Source organism: Phycodurus eques, chromosome 21 (genome assembly GCF_024500275.1).
Source record: "Phycodurus eques isolate BA_2022a chromosome 21, UOR_Pequ_1.1, whole genome shotgun sequence".
NCBI lineage: Eukaryota > Metazoa > Chordata > Actinopteri > Syngnathiformes > Syngnathidae > Phycodurus > Phycodurus eques.
This window is the reverse complement of record NC_084545.1, coordinates 12,046,312-12,068,327: the sequence shown is the minus strand read 5'-3', so window position 1 is coordinate 12,068,327 and position 22,016 is coordinate 12,046,312. Positions and strand designations below refer to the sequence as shown.

The 22,016-nt window shown below is 41.5% G+C and overlaps 1 protein-coding gene across 3 annotated transcripts in view; it reads left to right on the top strand.

Annotated features, from left to right (window-relative positions):
* The window catches only part of stau2 (staufen double-stranded RNA binding protein 2), an 87,108-nt gene that overhangs the window by 41,133 nt on the left and 23,959 nt on the right, over positions 1 to 22,016 (top strand). For 2 of the 3 annotated variants that reach the window (XM_061666518.1, XM_061666515.1), the window contains 2 exons: positions 3,632 to 4,017; positions 14,234 to 14,347. In XM_061666518.1, coding sequence (XP_061522502.1) covers positions 3,632 to 4,017; positions 14,234 to 14,347 — 500 coding nt within the window. The remainder of the gene's footprint in view (positions 1 to 3,631; positions 4,018 to 14,233; positions 14,348 to 22,016) is intronic. The other variant, XM_061666516.1, reaches the window with a different exon arrangement.

The following is a 22,016-nucleotide window of genomic DNA, read 5'->3' as shown; positions in this document are numbered from 1 at the left end:
CCCAGGCCAGTTCTGTCCTAAGCCGTGTTGCATGAACTGATGAAACCTGCTCGGATGTGAGGCGAAACACCTTCTAAGACAACCGGAACAGTCCAGTTGCGATCGTTTCATTTCCCTGAGGATGAAATGATATGGATGAATGAGAATATTAACAGGCTTGTATTATATTTTTATTTTATTTTTGTTTGTTTCTATGCTGGTCAGTCAAAATATTGCTTGATGTGAAACAGGTCCGTGATGGAACAAAAGTTGGGGGCCGCTGTTCTATTTGACCTCATTTATTTACCTTCCAGAACTTCAGAAGTCATTGTTGCTGACATGGTTTGAGTTGAAGTGCCATATGTCCTTTCTCAAATAGTGGCTTCTACTCTAATTGGTGTTTCTCCGTTAATTGCCGTGTCCAGCCTTTCATCCATTTTCTGCTACTTGTTTAAGGTCTCACCTGCCTTGGAGCCTATGCCAGCTGCCCTGTAAATCCTCATTTGCTTTTCATATTTAATTAATTTGAGTATGGTATTAAACAGATAATACTCTGTGTTATAACTTTTTTTGAACAGCTCTTTTATTTTCATCCCATTCTGTAGCATCCCTGGAGGTCTTAAAAAAAAAGAAAAAAAAGCCACTTTGACAAAGTAAGCCACGTACTTAAATGAAAATTAATAATACAACATACCATAAACAACATAGACATTAGTATGGTCTTACAGCTATGCCACCAATGCAAATTTGAATAGACCTTACCACTCCAACTGCGCATCATCAAGATCAAGATTAACAGAAATTTTTTATGTGATGCAGTTCCCTATATACCATTTCCCTTTATAAACATGAACCTAACAACTTGCTTTTGAACAATCGACGGATAGTCGCATCTCTAGAGCCACCCACGCACAAGCCTACTCTAAAATGCACGCCTTTCTTCAAATAAATGCCTGTCCCTAAGTAAATAAGAGCCCCTGCAACTATTTCAGAAAATACGGTAAATCCAAAGTAGGCTGTAACGTTTGTGTTACCAAACATAACATGCACCTCATTGTGTTTGCGTGCATGCGTGCTTCGGTCCTTTGGCCTGTGTGAGCTGTAGGATGCTGCGCTACAACTGACACAGTGGCTTAGAGACTGGAAGGGAACATTAAAAGAAAATGTAGTAAGAGGAGTGATTTTTCTCTTTTGTATTCCCATGGGTCCTTCAGCCAGGCTTTTCACTAGAGTTGCCACATTTCATTTCCTGCTGTGCATATGTGTGTGCGTCTGTGTGTCCGTGCATTGTGTGCATGTGTGAACTATGCGAAGGTCTCGCTCAGCCGTGGTGATTTATAGCGGCGGGCTATGGCCCTATCTGTTTTCGATCAGTCTCATGCTTGGTTCTGGCTTACCTCCAGCGCTCCCCTGGCCCGCCGGACGTTGAACATGGGCGGGACCTCTCCAAAACTGCCTGGAAACTTCCACCGCTCTCCTTTCATTCCTGTCTTACTTCTCAGCTTTATTGCTTCTTCTGCCCATTCTCTGCTTTCTCTCATTTGCCCCCACTTCACGCACACAATTTCAAAGTGCTTAGTCTTCTAACAGCAGCTTCAAACCATCACTCCCCATTGCAAACATCCTAACACCCACACACGCTCTGGCAGACCAGCACTCACATGGCTTACATTCTCTGCCCCCTCTGAGCCCCCACATAATACTCTTGGTCCACAGCTGATGTCATGTTGGCCAACATCTTTCCGTTTTTATGCAGAATTCTCAGGCAAGTTTGTGTAAATCCAGATTTAAAAGTTGCCCTTCTGACTGGAAAGAAGGGTAAAGCCGTAGAGGTTGTGTCATTGCTGACGTGGTGGAGATTGTTATAGTATGAGTAATAGCGCCTGGGTTTCATCGCAGCCTTCAGTGCCCACTTCATTTGTTAACATTGTTCAGTGGTCTCTAGATTCCCAGAAATCTCCAACTTAAGTGCAAGTGCGCAAATCTCACTGTTGTCTGCATATGTGTGATGGCTATAGTAACTCAAACAGGAAGTATGCTGTCAGTCATGCGCTCGCTCCAACACTTTCTTCCCAGCTGTTGGTCCGTACACACACAAACAAGCACAAAGACACACACACACACAGCTGGTCTTCCTGTCTCTGGTGACCTTGGCTGAATTTAGGAGGCTCCGCATGGTTTTCACATCCACTCCTCCACACCCAACTCCTCTCCCATCTGAAAGCTGGCTCCCTTACTTTTATCATCTTTACCCCAATTCACATCTGCCCCTATTAGTCTTCCACGCCTCATGTTGTTTCAGTCTAGCTTTTAATCTGAGCCACAAAGTGACGAAAGTAACCCAGCCCATTGACGTTTTCCTCAGTCCACCTGTCGCAGCCATTTCAGGATAATGATGTCAGAGCGCTACAGACGCCAAGATAAACACATGAGATTTATCTAAGTGATCTGGATCAGAAGAGTCAAAGTCCTGTCTTGTTCGTCTGGATGGAACAATGTTCTGTTAAAGAGAAGCAGGTCAGACAAAACAGATGCCTTGGCCTGTTAAATGCAAATCACACGGGCCATTTGTTTGGGCCACCAAAAGGTACTCGTAGGAGGCGAGGCGGTTCGCATTTGGTACAGGCATTGTGACTTGAGTATCCCTTGTGGATTGACGTGGTTTACTAATCAGAGTGCAAGGATAACACATTTGCAAATAATTGGTGGAGATTTACTCCTCACATGTTTAGTGTAAATTTGTCACAAGGGCTAAATGCCCAAATCAGCCAGACAAAACGCTCTGCTTCTGAAGTGCTCCTGGAAGGTTCCGATCCCAGTAAAGGCTCATGAACAAAATCATGTCCCAGATCTTCCCCTATTGGGTTCAAAGTGATACATGATTCCAGCCAGCTTACTGGACTGTTTCTCATCACTTATGCAACACTAGCTGTTGTGTTGATGTTGGTTGATGTGTCTGTGTTTGCGTTTCCGAGTGAGAAAGAAGCTGTGCGCTTCTATCCCAGCGGATGCATTGGTCAAGCTCTCTACTGCCAAACCACACAAAGTGATGGAATGACACTTTGGAAGCCAAGCTACACAGACACACAATGACACATGCATTTGTGCGATTGAAGTTGTAAGGCTGTCATTTCAGTGGTTAGTGTATGAAATTTCACTTCCTGATCAAAGTGAGGGTGGGCCTTTACTTTTCTATCCTATTTTGTGACTGCCTAAAGAGTCAAAAGTAAAAAATAAAATAAAACAGACCCTAACCTTATATATAAACTATAAATATAATATAATAGCATTGTGATTTATTAATGTAATTTAATTTCTAAACCGCAAACACGAAACTGTCTTTTTGCTGGCATTGAACTACTATTTCTCCCAACCCAAACGTATTTTGCTGAGCTATTGTACAGCGCAGCAATGATACTAGAAACGCGTTGACCTCGTCATCATCCCTATCCTGCTGATACCCATTCTCATATTATCTTGGGATTCCTATGATTTGTCGTGATCTATTATGCAGCATTACCATCCTCCGTTCATTTCTTTCTTCTGAATTTCATTTAAGTGACAGCATTACTCAACATCCACATGCAATTTCTTTCAATTCTTGACATTTTGCCATAATACTGCACTTCAATAATATTGTGTCTCTGTCCAGCCAACTTATCATCTCTCGCAAACCTCTCAGCCCAGAAAGGTCTACTCCACCTCAGCCCTGATGTCTACCAGGAGATGGAAGCCAGCAGGAAACAGGGAGGTGGTTCCCCAGGCTCCAACGGCAGCAGTGGCGGCGGCTACATGACCTCTAAGGAGATGGGTCCCTGCGCCACACCGCTACCCCCAGGACACACTCCATACTTCAGCAGTCCATCCCCCACTCCCAGCCCGACAGCCACCATGGCTAGGGAGCTGCTGCTAAACGGCCAGTCACCCATGGCTGATGTCACGCTGCCAGGGAAAGGGAAGAGTGCCCCCTTGGCCTGTGGCGTTTCTGTGCAACCCGCACAGCAGCTGGAGTACCTGGCTCGCATCCAGGGCTTCCAGGTAAGCTTCAAATAGGCTGTTTCTCCGATTTCTGAACCACATTTCTCTAACAATCGCAGTGGAAACGCTAAGGCAGGGTACCAAACAGCTTGCTGGCTTATAAAGGAAGACACCTAAGAGTGTCTATTTTAATAAGCGTTGGCTGTTATTTTGAATGGCACACACGGTTCCAGTTTCATATGAATTTCAACACTACTGTCATCCATTGGGATGTAAAAAAATAACTTTAAAGTACCAGCACAGATTCGAGCAGAGTGAGCATGCACGACGAACTCAAAAAAATCACGCTCACTCCTGCCCTGATGGTCCACCTGCTGTTTAGTCTTGGCCAACTTGTGTACTTAATAAAAAATAAAACTTATACGCATTCACACTCATCATTAAAAACCTGCTATTCAAACCACAGGCAGATTGTACACAATAGCATGTACTCACTAGCGTGTGCATTGTGGTGAAAGGAACATACAGTACTGTGGGACACGGAAGTTTCTCTAGGACTGCAGTGTCAAATCACTCAGTGTCACTTTATCTGATTTCTGTTTCTTTATTGGTAAACTATAGATTTAGAGTGAGAAATAAACCTCGAAGGTGCTTCAGTACTAGACAGGGCATACACACACGTACACACTCCAAACACATACATACATTGACTCAGATGCAGATTCTTTTTATCATTCATCCATCCATTTTCAGAGCCGCTTCTCTTCACTAGGGTCGTGGGCGTGCTGGAGCCTATCTCAGCTATCATCGGGCAGGAGGCGGGGTACACCCTGAACTGGTTGCCAGCCAATCGCAGGGCACATACAAACAAACAACCGTTCGCACTCACATTCACACCTACGGGCAATTCAGAGTTGTCAATTAACCTACCATGCATGTTTTTGGGATGTGGGAGGAAACCGGAGTGCCCGGAGAAACCCCACGCAGGCACGGGGAGAACATGCAAACTCCACACAGACGGGGCCGGGGATAGAACCCCGCTCCTCAGAACTGTGAGGCAGACGCTCTAAGCAGTCACCACCGTGCCGCCTGCTTTTTATCAGTTTGTAAAAAAAAAAAAAAAAAAAAAAAAAAAGTGCAAAAACATTTTCTCTTAACCTGCTGAGGGTTCGTTTGATCGGCCATTGTTATTGCTCTGAGCCTTCCTGTGTGTGTGTAACCTGAGAGAGCTGTGCTGCCTGGCAAAGCCCAAACACACTAGCACGTATGCACGAACACAGATACACGCAGCAGGTTCTGTTTAGTGGAATTGAAGAGTTGGGATAAGCCTGTGCATGCGTGTGTGAAGTTTGAGCCTGTCTTGTTTGACAGAATGTGCAGGCATTATTGACAAAGGAGTTCGATCTTTTTTTATTATTTATTTATTTATTTTTTGGGTGAATCCCTCCATGCAAAAAATGTGAGGTAATAAAGACATTAGAATATTAGCATATTTCTGAGCCAGGCTCTAATTGAGACATACAGGCAATGTGTTTCATTGTGAGGATGTTTCGTATCATGGGGTGAATCTGAATGAAACTCTGGATTAAGGCTGTTTTACTGTATTAATGTGTTTCTGTGGTCTAAACACATCACAGAGCCAAAATGTACCCCCCAAAAAAATGCACTACTATTGCTTTTCCACAGTACAGACGTCACTTTATGTCACACTGACATCGTCACTGATGTCAAGCAACAAACACTCTCTTTTTTTTGTGTGTAATGTGGTGATAACATCCTGATCTGATTGTAATGTAATTATGTTATCCAAGTGAGCAGATTACAGTACCCACTCAACAATAAAATGAAAGCAACTTAAAAGCGAGTGCAGCAAACTAGCTAGCGTGTATTTCACTCGCCCAACTCCAAAGACAAAGGTTATTACTACTTTTTATTTAAGTCTCCGATAGAAGCTCAGAAATGGATGAGCAACAGTGTTTTGTTGTACTCACGCCAGCTTGCAGCAAGGATGCTGGCACTTGATCCAGTGTGCTTGTGTGTGTGTGTGTGTGTGTATTTCCTATTAATTTAGCTGGCGTGTTGTTGGCACTACGGGTATGTGTGCTGGAAGTAGGATAGAAACAAAGAAGCAAGAAGTAATGGACGCCACATGGACAGAAGAAAGTACTAAGATTCTTACGATTTCTCATTGCTCCCTTTTTTTTTTTTTTTTTTGCTTATCTCTAGCACGATGGCAGTTATACCCATATTGCTGCTAGTTATGTCGTTTAAATATGTTGAAGTCTTTGACCGCGCCATTGCAGCCACCAGCTGCTCATTTACGCTGCCATAATACGACTTAATTGCGCCATCATCCACTGCAACCACTTCACTTTATGAACCTGGCACGTCGTTCTGAAATAAATGCCACATTTTGACATAGGCAATCTATTATTAATGGACATGTAGTGAATATTTATTCCTGGCATTAAATTGCAATGAAGCCATGACAGACTTAATACCCAACTCTCCTCCTGTCTTATTCTTTTCACTGGATACTTAAATTACTAATACTGGCACATTCGGATTAGGACCAAACAAGAACTATATCTAAACCTACCATTCACAAACATAATTAGAATAAAAATTGGAATGATTTTACTGTCATTATAAAAGTACAACAAAATTGAAGAAGTAAAGCTCAATTTTTGATGCAGACAGATCAGTTTAGCTAAATCTTTGGGGTGGTGGTGGTCTAGAACTGCACTGATTCATAATGTTTTAATATTTTTCTAAATGTCATTATGATTCATTGCATTTCCTCACAAAAACGCAACAGATGCTACCTCTCTAACCACCTCAGTTGAAAATAAGCATTATGCTCTTTTTACATTGTTGTGGACGTTGTTTCAGCAGGGTACTTCAACTGTTCACTTTGCTGTGGTGTTTGCAGAAACATCATTTGCATAATTGCATGCTTGCTGCTTCATTTTAGTGTGTTTAAAAAAATGCAACCTACAGCACTTTGCATGCCTGATTACCTCTGGTACAATGACGTACAGTATGTTTATTTTAATTATGCTGACCTGTGACACAGCTCCAGGAGTCGGTGTAGTAGGGATAAAAAAGGTTACTCTCATTAGCTTTAACAATATGAATTGTTTCTCACAAGTCGTGGCCCTTCCAGCAGAATAGCACAGCGATGTTATACAATAAACAATACAAAAGTACCGTAATTTCTCATGTATAATGCGCACTCATGTATAATGCGCACCCCCAAAGTTGACCTAAAAATTCTGGAGAACCCTTCAACCTATGTATAATGCATTTTTACAATGCATGATTTTGCTTCTACCCATATGATGAAAACATTAAGCATTATCTGTATTTTGTTAGTTTTGTCAAATAATTATTCTGAAGTTAAGCACTTTATTTGAACCCATAATACTTTCTTTTTATTTACTTACTCTTATTTTCAAATTCACAGCCCTACTTTTATTTACTAAATGAGAAAACACAGTTGTGGTCTTATGTTTGATATTTCACAAATTATGCCTGGGTATGTAAACTTATGAGCACAACTGTACATATATGCAGTCATACGTACCCCTGTCGTATTGGAATGAAAGTGTAGGGTACACCTTTTTCATTACCACTGGGTGGCATACTAGAATGAAAGTGTACAACTTTCTCATAACTTCTAGGGGGCGGTGGCACATTGGAATGAAAGTGTACAACTTTTTCATAACCTCTAGATGGCAGCATACATTTATAAAATGTGAAAGTATTTTTCATTTTTCTCCTATACCCATGTATAATGGACAATATTGGCTTTTGACAATTTCTTTGGGGGGGACTGCACATTATACATGAGAAATTACAGTAACTGGCGGACGCAAAGAGTATTTCCGTTTTCCAGCATCAATTATTAATTACAATTCTCTTGGTATTGAGTGTTGTGTGGAAAATAGGTTAGACAAAATGTTTTGTTTGGGGTCAACATTAACCGTATATCCAACTACAGAGTTCTGATTTTAGGCCCGCCTGAAGCAAAAGTGTAGCTTTCACATTAGCAGTTTTTAGTTTAGGTTTTGTTTTGGTGAAATAAAGTCTGGTGCAGTTGCTATGTGGTTTGTTTGGTCAAGTGTGAACACCATCATCCAAACCCTAGAGCACACCAAGAAACACTCTTCAGTGAACCATGGTGCGGTTCAAAGTAGTCTGACCTCTCTATCGCAGTGGCAAATCAAGTTTAATCAAAACAACATAAAGCGACTTGACTACTTTCTGTTGTTTTAGTGTAGTTGAGGTTTGCATGGATTGAGACGGCACTTGTCCGAGATCCCCACTCGAAGCCAAAGCATCTCACATTAAGGTCAAACATACTGTAGGCTCCTAGTGGAACCAGTTATTAACTCTTTAGATGGATATGTTGGATATAATTTACAGTGGATTACATCCTCCCTGTTATCCGCTATAGATCACGTTGTTCAGTGAAACTCCCAGTTAGTGTCTGAATGGATCACATCATCTTTCCACCTGCACTATCCATCAGCAATAACACAGCCCAGATAGCGATCAGTTCTGATATCTAGCCATTAGAGGCCATCTTATGAAATAGACTGGAAGTGTGGGTGGACCGTCCTTTTTGCAGTGCAAAAACAGAAAACTCGAACTGGACTCGACAGAAAAGCACATACGAACAAAAACACATCCTTGTCGGGTGGCTAGTGCCATAGCCATTCAATACGCTTCCAGGATTTCTCACACTCTTGCCTTGTTTGTTCTTGTCTCCCTCTACTTCCTTCTTTGGCCGTGTTGAGAAACCACTTCAAATGGTGCCGACTACCTCTTCTGCCTGCCTGGGACTCAAATCTTTTCCCCCTCTTTTAGTCATCTTTTTCCTGATCTCCAAAGCTGTCTCTGATTTATTTCTCTGTATCAACATCAAACGACTGATCGTGTCCAAAGACTCAAGAACAGCACCCTTTCTTGTCATCACCTCACTCCTCGTCTCACTGTTTACTTTGGAAATTGTTTTACAAAATACATTTTGGGAAGAAGGCTTATCCTACCCCATTAGTAGGTGATGGCTTCCAGCTGCGCAGTGTAGCATATTTCTGTGAATAGCAATCTTCGAAAACAAAGTTTGTCTGTGATATAAATCAGACAGTTAATGCAGTGTTGGCTGAGTGTGCAGTCGTGCTGCCTACATGGTGGCCTTGTGTGGGTGTTTGTGCATCTGTGTGTGTGAATGTGTGGAAAAACTGAGTGTTGTTTTTATACCACAATCAAGCCCATTTGCAAACATTTAAATTAAAAAAAAAAAAAAAAAAAAACGCCAGGACAGCATTTTGCGTATTTTCATACGCAGCATAATTTTTTTTCTTCCCTTTGTTCTTTTTTATTTTGATCGTATTTATCGTATTTTGTCCAAATCTCAACACTAAGCGCATGCCAGGGCTTCACATGGGAAGTTGACATCTGTTATCAAACCTTGTACTTTGTTTAGAATTCAGTTTATTTTATCTTTTTTTTTTTGGGGGGGGGGGGGGGGTTAGTATCTGCACACTCTGGCCAGATGCTCTCTTCTGGCTGGCGTTCTTCCACCAGAATAATTTTTTTCAGCAAACATTATCCCAAGCGCTTTCATGATAATTGAATAATAACTGTTGTCTGTGCCCAATCTATCTGGACACATAGCAAGACCAGGCATAAAAGAAGGCAAAGTTATGATTAATGGCTTTAATCTTGTGTTTTCTTTTCCTACTAACAAAACCCATTGTTGCACCAAGAAGTGATTACTGCTGTGTCATGCACGACTATGTGTTCCAAACTCACTATAAAATTCCTCTTCTGTAACTATCATGATGTTACCAGGCAACCAGTGGAAACTCCAGCAGATAAAAGATCTAAAATGTAAATAAGGGAGATTCACAGGCATGCTGAAAGACTCCTAGAAATGCCCTGGCCAGAGTAATGGAATTGCTTTTTAGTGCCCTTCACCAAGCACAAGCATGAAATCACTAAGGCAGTATTGTTTTCATCAACGTTCCTTGTTGTTGTTTTTTTCATTAGAATGTGTTTAAAAAAAAATACTAAATAAAAATAAATCTTTTTTTTTTTTTTTTTTTTTTTTTTTTCATAAAACTTGGGATGACGAACCCATTAAGCAGCAGTTTATTTTTTCCATTAAACATTGCAAAGGGTTGACGAACCCATTAAGTGTTGGTTCGAATCCAGAAATAAAATGTCTTTTTTCTCTCTTTGAGTTGTTTCTCCTGCCACAGAATCGTATAGTCCCATATGTTTATTTGTAAAGTCTGACAATAGGAAGTAGCCTGCTTACTAAGCCTGAATTTGGACTGCAGGTTGAAGTGCCCAATTCATCATAATTCCTATGTCCAATTTACATGTACATTTCAAGTTAGATATCTCTAAACTTGACAGACAACAGCAGACGCCCAAAGTAAAATGTTAATAACGTAAGAGTTTACACCAGGCAGCAACCACATGAACTACAGTCAATAAATTATACAAATATTAAATGTTACATAGCCGTTAGTTGGCCTGGGCTGACTGAAAATCAGAATTGTGTGTCTTGAACCATGAGTAAATCCAACCTAATGCATGTTTTTTTACTGCAAAGTGGAGTCTTACCTGCCCAATTCCGATTTTCTTTTTTTAACTGCCTGTTTACATATATTTTCAAATGACCCATATCTGATATCAGTGTGTTTTACTAGACACCTGCATGCAGACACGCCCCAAAATGCCAGTAATGGAGAGCAACTACACTGAAGTAAACAATTCAGTAATTACTCAATTGGCTACTATTTTTTCCTTATTTATTGATCGATCCAACTCTGATGTACCATATTTCGACCATATTTAATTGTAATTTTTTCATTAGCATTAGAATTACATGTGAGGTGACCCACCCATTTCTTCTTCCTTCAGCTCAAACAAACATATGTGGCTAGCTGCCATCAGCCAGACGTCAGCACAGCTCATTGGCAGGCTGGTCTGCGTCCATCTTGGAGCACTGCCACCTCCGCCATCATTCGGCACCGCGCTGCGTGTTTAAACTCTTAATGGAATCACAAGTAGGCGCACCGTGGTTTGATTTGGCGCAGTCAACGACCACCTAACTGCCCTTTAGTGTTGCCAGTCAGTGGAATATCTTTCCTGTGAACAGAATCTGTCATTAAATGCAAACAAGTACACTGACACATTTTTACATTCACCAACTGCTGCTGTTAATCTTCCTTCAATCCATTTTCTGTAGCCCTTATCCTCACCAGGGTCAGCTAACGTTGGGTGAGAGACACCCTGGACTGGTGGTTTGTGCATCGCAGGACACATACAGACAAAAAAAACTAAGATTCACTCCTGTGGAGTGCAGTTTTCAGTGAGCCTAATATGCATGTTTTTCAACTGTGGGAGATAGCAAGAGTACCCAGAGAAAATCCCACGCAAATACGGGGAGAACATACTCTCCACACGCACACTCCACACAGGAAGGCTGGCACATTAACCTCTGAAATCTGAGGCTTACGGGATAACCACTTGTTCACAGTGTAGCCGCTGTTGATCTTCTTTCAGTTTAATAGTATTACCAGTTCATATGCATAATAACTGTATCTGTAAGACTGTTGTACATAAGTTTGGTTTTCAAAAATGTAACCATAGTAGTAGTTCTCGTAGTACTTACTAGTAGTTACTTTGGATTGTTTTGGTTTGAGCATTTTCAACTCTGGCATTGCTTTACAATATACACAGTCATTCCAGTTATCTACCCTCATCACTTCTATAGTGACTGCACATTGTCTAATTTGAGACACTTTTTTGAAAGTTGTATTATTATTTTTTTCCCCCCTCAAGTACCAGCTGTGTTTACCCTCAAACTGCTACCATTAGGCGTAGTGAAAGGTATATTAACAGTGTGCTTAAAACACTCTTGACCCCTGAGGTCTCCTCTGAAGTGGCTCGGCAAGGACCTCTAATTGCTTTTAACCAACAATGACAGCATTTCTCCAACGAGGGGGCTCGTTTATTATTGTATAGCCAAAGATAATTTCTTTTTATCTCGACTCTCCTCAGCCTGCCCCTGCTGCATTCTATGAATTGTAGACAAGTCTTACATGCCTAATGAATGGGCTCGGGTCTCGATCTGCATATCAGTGCAGTTAATACAGTATACATTTTTTGCATGCTGCGTAGGCACTGCCAATGCATTTCATTTCCTGCATGCTCTTCAGATGAAGAGCATTTGAGGTGGAGCCAGCTTTTGAGGCCAGATGTCAGAGGTCGTTCCACATTAGTGCTGCCGATCAATCGCAGGCCTTGCGTAACTCTCCTCCTCCTTTTGTCTATAAAGGAAGTGGATTAGAGGCTTGGACCTGGGATGATTAGTTAGGCCTGTTTAGAATGCATGCACTCACAGATGCCTCCAAACATGCACTCCAACACAGAATAGCCCAGTTTGTTGTTGATGCTCGTTTGTTCCATTTCTGCCAAATCATCACAAATAAGACTATTCCATGGTCCCTCATTCTGACGAATCCGATGAGGTCCTTGAAGTAATCAGGCACTTCATCTATTCCATCAACAAGCCAGGTGATGATTGGTGACCTGCCAAATTTTGCTGTTTTCTAATCCAGAATTTGGCTGGTGGCTGTAACCATGTGAGGTTTATTTATACAGTCAAACATCACATAGTGTGTCACTTGGCACTGCGTACCCACAACAGCAATGTTCCCAGATTAAAATCGCTTAATGAGCCAAAGACCGCTGACAAAAAGCATAAGAAATGGAGACCTTCATTGACTGCTGTCAGACTTGTGAAGGGTGTGCAGAGAGAAGTAAAAACAAATGCTTTATGGTAAGATTAATACATTTGCTAAAATGAGTCAATTTTCTTTTGCGTTTTCTAAGCAATAAGGTGCATTTCTATGCTATCTGAAATGTTTTCAAACTGCTTTAAACATGCAATACCAGATAGAATGTATGTATATGTTCTGTATATGCATCTCTTGATCCCTCTCCCTGAGCAGCCTGGACATTTTATCACAGCTTAACCTGTCAGAGGAGTCTTTTTTTATGCAGCCCGTTTTACAGTATTCTTGACTTGTGGACTCAACAGATTGCATTCCACGATTTAGCATTCTTGGACCATCTCCTCAGATGTACATGTCTGCTCACTCATCCATGCAGGTGTAGCTGCTATGGCTTGTCTCGTGTTCTGCACATTGCATTGGTTCCCATCCCACATCTCAAGTATTTCTTCATGTTCTAATGAGCCCATGTGTCTTCTTGTGTAAACGACTACATGTCATTCAGGGTGTACAGTTTTCCACGTATGATCAACCAGCTCGATCGCTAACAAATTCCTCTGGCAGCCTTCAGCCACAGATCATATACAATACAGCCGCTTGTATGGGAGAAAAAAAAATGACGGACATTTCATGACTGAAGGCGCAGATAAATTTTAATTCCTCAGCCAATACAAATAGAAAGAAATATGCTCATACTGCATATATATAGTTTTTCCACCACAGATGTCTGATATTAATGTTGGAATATCATAATAGTAGATGTAGATGTGAAGCTGGTTCATCTCTTCACTGCACCATCATAAAACAAAGAAATTTTACCACACTGATATCAAATTAGATGGGTTTTTTTTAGACTTGGTAGCTGTTTTCACATTTTTTACATACCTTTCTTTATTTACACCACTTCAATCCCTGTTATCAATTCAATGCATTTGCAGCATGCCAGAGTAACGAGTAGTGCTCCAACACTTGAAAATATGGCCATCATTATGACTAGTACGATGCTTGGTGTCTTTTGGAGTCTTCTGATTCCTTTTATTAAGATGCCCGCAGCTTTACTGTGCATGTAGGCCAGAAAGACACACACACCCCCACACACACCCACATGCACACACCTACACATGCGGACACACAAGTGAAAGCCATTAAGAAGTAGGGCAGACAAGCAGGCAGTGTTTCCAAAGCACTTGGATCTCGTGAGTAGACTTTCCCAGAGGAGCATCCTGTCATAACAATCCTGATTGCACAACATTCAGGAATGCCTGCAGAGTTGACCTTTCAATACTGACGGGTCACTAGTGATGTCATAACCTCGCAGTCAACCACCAATATCCAAACCCTCACATGCTTTGCCGCCTATGTGTGATGCCGGCAAGCTAGGCATGCCAGAGTGCATTGCGAGCACATTTTGCCGCCAAACATTGCCACTGCTTCATTCCTTTGTCTTTGAACTGTTCCAGGTGCAGTACAGTGATGCACAGAGCGGCAAGGACTGTGTGACCTATCTGACCCTCTCTCCTGTGCAAATGGCTTTCCACGGCACCGGGAGCACCCTCCAAGCTAGCCATGACCAGGTATGTTTACTTATATGCAAGCAAAAAATAATGATAAAACACTAAATACTTTTAGGTTAACAAGTATCATGATTTTAACTGCAACATTGTGAAGTCATTTGCTTTCTTAGTCCGATTTGGGGCTGTTCTCTTAAAAGAGTTCAATGGTTCGTCAATATATAATATAATTTGATAAAACATGTTTCCACAAATGTCGCAATGTACTTACAGCCTTGCAAAATTTATAATTCAATGGGTAGTCCTTTAGCATTAAATTAATACAGATACAATGTCGCAAATCATGTTCGCTCTATATTTAATTGAATACACTACAAAGACAAGATATTTAATGTTCAAACTGATAAACCTTATTGTTTTTAGCAAATAATCATAAACTTGGAATTTTATGGCTGCAACGCGTTCCAAAAAAGCTGGGACAGGTGGCAAAAAAGACTGAGAAAGTTGAGGAATGCTCATCAAACACCTGTTTGGAACATCCCACAGGTGAACAGGCTAATTGGGAACAGGTGGGTGCCATGATTGGGTATAAAAGGAGCTTCTCTGAATTGGTCAGTCATTCACAACCAAAGATGGGGCGAGGTTCACCTCTTTGTGAACAAGTGCGTGAGAAAATAGTCAAAACAGTTTAAGGGCAATGTTCCTCAACGTACAATTGCAAGGAATTTAGGGATTTCAGCATCTACGGTCCATAATATCATCAAAATATTCAGAGAATCTGGAGAAATCACTGCACGTAAGCGGCAAGGCCAAAAACCAACATTGAATGCCTGTGACTGTCGATCCCTCAGGCGGCACTGCATCAAAAACTGACATCAATGTGTAAAGGATATCACCACATGGGCTCAGGAACACTTCAGAACACCAATGTCAGTAAATACATCCATAAGTGCAACTTGAAACTCTACTATGCAAAGCAAAAGCCATTCATCAACAACACCCAGAAACGTTGCCGGCTTCTCTTGGCCCGAGCTCATCTAAGATGGACTGATGCAAAGTGGAAAAGTGTTCTGTGGTCCGACGAGTCCACATTTCAAATTGATTTTGGAAATTGTGGACATCGTCTCCTCTGGGCCAAAGAGGAAAAGAGCCATCCGGACTGTTATGGACGCAAAGTTCAAAAGCCAGCATCTGTGACGGTATGGGGCTGTGTTAGTGCCAATGGCATGGGTAACTTACACATCTGTGAAGGCACCATTAATGCTGAAAGGTACATACAGGTTTTGGAGAAACATATGCTGCCATCCAAGCGACGTCTTTTTCATGGACGCCCCTGCTTATTTCACCAAGACAATGCCAAACCACATTCTGCACGTGTTACAACAGCGTGGCTTAGTAGTAAAAGAGTGCGGGTACTAGACTGGCCTGCCTGCAGTCCAGACCTCTCCCATTGAAAATGTGTGGCACATTATGAAGCATAAAATACGAGAACGGAGACCCTGGACTGTTGAACAGTTGAAGCATTACATCAAGCAAGAATGGGAAAGAATTCCACCGACAAAGCTTCAACAATTAGTGTCCTCAGTTCCCAAACGTTTATGTTGTTAAAAGAAAAGGTGATGTAACACAGTGGTAAACATGACCCTGTCCCAGCTTTTTTGGAACGTGCTACAGCCATAAAATTCTAAGTTAATGAGTATTTGCTAAAAACAATAAAGTTGATCAGTTTGAACATTATATATATTGGCTTTGTAGTGTATTCAATTAAATATAGGCTGAACATGATTTGCAAATCATTGTATTCTGTTTTTATTTATGTTAAACACAACGTCCCAACTTCATTGGAATTGGGTTTGTATACCACTGCCACTTGTTAAATAAATACCTCTCTGAGTTCAATCAAAAATAAACATTTTATGTTTGCAATAGCACAATTTTTTTATCTCGCTCCTGTATTTGATCTCATTCAATTCGATGCTAGTGGTCATAATTTTGTGACCGTTCAGTGCATGATGAAAGTTGATAGAATTGCATGACAAAAGGTAAATCTGCATTGGTATTGAATTAATAAAAACAGTCATATAGTCACCTTTTATAATAATGTTCTACATTAGTACAGTAATTTGTCATACATATCTAATTTACAAATCTATTTTGCATTGGGATTTAGTTGTACTGTATTCCGTTTTGTACCACTGTGGCCGTGCCTCAAGTTTTTGTTGATCTTTAATCTATGGGGGGGTAATGGAAAGAGCGTCTTGCGGTGCGCCTCAACGTTTTCCCTTCTTTTTTGGTTTTCTCACTGCAACACTCTCTCGCCCACTCCTTGTATTCAAAAATGAGACGCTTTGTGTTGTGTTGCCCAAGCAGAAAACCCCTTGCTTAGATTCTATCATCTAAACATAGGACGCCCCTTTGTTCGGTAGTCTTCAAAGCTTTAATAAAGGGCAAGCCCTGTTCTGAATGGGACAGCTGACAGGGGGCTAGTGGTGGTGCCGCCGCCACCGCCACTAACAGAGAGCCAAGCCAATATAGGCCAGGCAGGTCTGCGTCCTCAGAACCTGTTGTTGCCAGGAGCACTGGGGCATGACCGACTGTTAGGGAAGGCCTTTTCTTTTCCTCTTCTCAGTACAGTGAGGAGTGCGGTCACAAAGGGTGCACCCAACAATGAGGGGTCAGCATCAGCAGCCCCCCAAACTTTGACACTTGAACAACATAGGCCTAAAGGCGTCATTGATTTGGTCAGTTTACCAAAATGGTCATGTATGCTGCTGCCAGGATCAGTCGGTCGGCCGATGACATGAATCTGTTGAGCTTGCTGTAAATCCACTGTTGGATTTAAATCCCCCCCCCCCCCGAAAAACACACAGAAAACGACTGTTATTAGACTGGCTTCCTATAATGTACAGATCCCAGCAAACCGCAAATCTCAGCTTGTCATAATGGGTTGATTAAAACATGTTTCCAAAAATATCACAAAGTCCTCACAGCCTCGCCATATAAGTTATAGTTCAATTGTTAATTTAGAAACCTTATTTTGACCTGCATGCAAATGAAAAGGAATGTTTGATGCACGTCCGGCGGCCTGTACAGATTTTAAAAAGGCTTTATAAAATTATTTTCTTGTCTTGATTATTGTGTTGGACACCCATAAGTTTGTGTGGTGATAAAGAACCCATGGTTCAGATAGAATCACATGTATTAGTTAAATAATTGTAAAAAATATTGTTTGGTGTGGAAATTGGAACCCTGAATGTAACTGGTGCCGTGTGAATGCACATTGATCTGTCTGGTCTGCTAATTGTTGGTTTACCCGTTTGCTGTGCCACATGTTGGCCTTGGCTTGCCCACACAAACATTCACATTGCACTTTTGCCTGCACAATCACAGATTATAAATCTGATTGATCATGGTTTTGTGAGATAAACCTAGTAATATGTGTTTGAAGTAATACTGGCATATGTTGTATACTATGTATGAATAACAACAGTTATATTAACATTCACTACACCCCACGAGAAAATGTACAGACAAACGCTATGCTTATTAGTTAATAAATCAACAAATCCCTTTCAGTCTTTATTCTTTCTCCTACTACGCTTCCAACTTTATGGTGACAGTTAGTAGAAGCCTGCTTGAATGAGTTTGGTGTGGGAGAACTTGAGTGCTCTTAACCCAACCAGGCTCTCACAAATGCTTTCCTGGATGAATGAGCGACGAGCTCCATGTTTTATTCAGTTTTCAGTCCCTGGCCAGGTCATTATATCCTATATGTAAAAGATGCACACTTGGATATTGAGCACAGTTATTAATGCAACCTGTCGTGATGTCTGTCAAGATTTAGAACTATTTGAGGAGGGGAAAAAAACTACATTGTTGTGGAAACTGTGACCACAGCTATTGAGTAATAGCAAATATGTCATTTCAACAATGTTCTGTTATTAATCTACAACAAAGAAGCATATGCAGCCAAAGACAAGACTGGGCTTGAATGCCATGATTCCTAGCTTTTTGCAGACATTCCTGAAGGGATAGTATTTGTTTGGGTGTATTAGAGAGAGTTGCATAGCTGAGTCTTCCTGACCTTGTATGCCAGCCGCTCAGTACCATCTGCCAAACACATGTGAGCCTGTAAGGAATCTCGACACTGGCGTAGGCTTGCATAAAGCCAGTTTAACATTTTTAATTCAGCCTGCCTGTTTATTTTAATTACAGTGGTACCTTGACTTATGAGTGGCCCAACTTAGTTTTCGAGGTGCAAGCCGTCACTTGTTCGTTTTTTTATTTTGCTTTGAGTTGCAAGTCAAAATGTTTGTTGCGAGTGATTTTCAGTTATACACCACAAATTAGCAGTAGTTGTCGCTGCCCGAGTGTTGTTAGCGATAGTGTCCATTATTCTGTCCAGCACGAGTACGTATGTGCAGAAGACTCCCTTTGGACCCCGAAGCGTTTGATAAGTCAAGTCGTTGAGCTGATGTACCACGTTACAGTGAAAACTAACTGGTAAATTTCATTTCTATTAATTTCAATAGGGGATATTTTCCTGTATATTTTCAGATGGCCTCTGGTTTGAAAGTACAGGTTGATCATACAACCCCCATTTATACTCAATCACCAAACTTCTGTCTCCTCAGACATTTTTTTTAATCCGTTTTGATAAGATCAACACTGGGTAGAGCGCATGGTGAGCAGTCATATTTTGATGTCATTATAACTTTTTTTTTTTTTTTCTGCAAGTCTGATTTCTCTGTTTGTTCTCCAGAGCTGAAGTAAGTCTCTGGCAGTCAGTCTGTGGCGGCAGTGGGACACCAGGGGGGCTGAGGCCCACTGGGCTGTATGTGAGGTGTCGCTGATGCAACATGAGCGGGCTGCAATCGAAAATGACAGGGGTGACTGTTGTCTCCCACCAGACTCTCTTTCTCTCTCTCTCCATGTATTTGTGTGTATGGGCTTTCTCATTGCGTGCAGTAATGTCCTCAGCTGAGTCACCGCCATCCCCGGGGTCCTGTCTCCCGAATTGTCAGCTGTGGCTGATCAAATTTTCTGCAGCACGAGCAAATTTAGCTGATTTCATTTGACATGTTGAACGTAGTGTATCTGGATAAATTGCTGTCATGCGTTAATGTAATTGGGTCCACTTTTGGGAAGTATTTGCTTGGTTTGTCAAATGTCCCTTTAAATGATCATACTCTCACAACGTCCGTCAGTTAGACAGGCAATATTTGACCCTTCATTTGGCACATTTTGATCGCAAGAACGACTCCAGAACTATGAACGTTTGCAGGACCATTGCTTGTTTGGACTGTGGGAAGTACTGTATTGACTAAAATTAGCTCTGGAGGAATTTATAACAGTAGAGGAGAACCCTGGTAGTGGGGGAGTGCTTTTGAGAGGCCCAGGAGCCTAGTTCCTGGAGCTTTGAACTAAAAACGAACTCCTGGAACTTATAGTGGTTTTACAAAAACATTGCCAATATTACCATGATAACTCAGGTAGGCGCTACCGATCAATGCAAACTAGAAGTAGCAGACATTCCAACAGCTTCTTCCCTCTTGCAATGAACTTCTTAAACAACTAACCTACAATTGAATTGCAACATGCTTCCAATTTTTTTTGTCTTGAGTTTGTTGTCACATTTCTGTGAGTCCAATTATTTATTACTCGTGCACTCACTGTAGCAGTCTCGCCACGCTGCGCAATTTGCATATCTGTCGTTGACCAATACTGGCCACTCATGCCAGAGTAGCATCTACGCCACTTAAACACTGACAGGGGAGTATCTGCAACATTTGCACAATCAACATTGTCCCAGATTATCGCACTACTAGTCACTTTAAACTGCGTACATTCCTTGAAGTCTCTGCGCCCTTTGCACAATGACGATTGCACCGGACTATTGTTATATTATTCATTCAAACTGCTCTAAGTGCTGTGTCTTGATCTGTGCTGAAAACTCAAAAGAGACACGGACACATACTGTACATGAAACAACACCCTTGCTGAAAAGGGCTTAAAGTTTGGAAAATCTTGTCGGGCATCTGCAACTGTATGACATCACTGTCACCGACGGCCAAATTTCTCAGAATTCAGAAAATCTTCTGAACGACTGGTCACTCGTTTCCCCTGTACAGTGACATTATGACAACGCCCAATGAGACTTTGAAGTGGTATTTCTGGAGTCTGTTGTGGAGGTCTGCCATGTTTGTGGAGAGTGTTGTCGTAATGGATGTGCACCGTGGTTTTGGTGGCTTTTTTGGCATGACTTGTCATTTGTTGGAGATCATCACTGCAAGCACTTGTACAGAGCTTGTGACCCTCATGTTGTTGGAAAATAGTCCAACTAGAACATAATATATCTTGTTGAACCCGTGTTCTCTTGAAAACATGTTGTTTATTACTGAAGCCTTAAGTGACAGAACTTGACTAGAAGGCTGCACTAAAATGACAAGGTCCCTTGATGACTCTATTACTTATTTGGCTTGTTAAGACGGATCAAGTGTTGATGCAAAGTATGATAGAGGTGTTTTGTAGCAGCCGGATTATCGACGAGACCCACGTCTCTGTGTGATGACTGCTGCAATGATTTTCTCAGATCCCCTGTGGAGCACGGGGGAACAGCAGGTGAGCTTGTGTTTGATGTCCTCCTTCCCGACTGGAGCGCAGACGTTACCCCAGGCTGGGCTCCTCTCAGGGGGTCTCGCTGAAGTGTTACCCAACCAGGCAGGCAGCTGTCGGACAGCCTCTCCTCGCTGCTTATCTGTCTTCTCTGTCTACACTTTATATGCCCAAACACTGCACCTGGATGGATCCTAAATCACTTTGTGATGAAAGAGTGGTCCCCATCTGCATTGACTGTTCCTAGAAATTAGGAGCATGCTTTTTTTTTCAAATTGGGGATCAGGACGCAAAAAGGGTTTTTCTGGAGTAACCAATTTTCGGAGTAAAATGTTGTGAACTAAATTTATTGATTATCAAGCTGGTCCAAATTTTCTCTGTGTTCTTTGGTTCATGCTTTTGGTTGTAAATGAACGTATTATGTAGGCAATGTAAAGCAATGCATTATATTATCATATATCTTGGTATGTTGGGCCCCAGGGAGGAAGCAAATTTTCTAATTTGGGTCTAGAGCTAAAACAAATGTGTGGGAAACTCTGCATTACAGTGATTGGTGAATAGATATTTTGCATAAATATGTGTGGCTTAAATATGTAAAATGCATTGTATAGAAATGCAGTGTAAATGCAAATAAAGATAGGACCCAGGCTATGAGCAACAGTCACCACTCTCTCAGTGAGCAAACAAGTAACATAAGTATCTCTTCTGAATAGCGATGAGGCATGCACACTACACAAAAACAACGTAGGTCACCGACGGTTTGCCCGCTGGCCCTTGGAGGACATTCTCCTGCATGAACACGCACACACGGGCCTTGCCATTTATTTATGATAACCCTCATTCACACACATCATTTATATATAGTTTGTTACACATATACAATGCACTCTACATAATTACTCATAATTATCATCTCAAGCAAGTAGATATCCACTTGGCTTCCGATAGCCCTCACATCCTGTGCGCTAACCTACCTGAGCTGATCTACAGTGTTGTTAAATAGCAAAGCAAAATAGCATTCACGTGGCGTGTTATGATGCCTTTGCTGAACCTTTTTTCCACTGTTGACTGCGGCATTGACACTGAGGTGACACGAACATTGCAGGAATAATTTGTT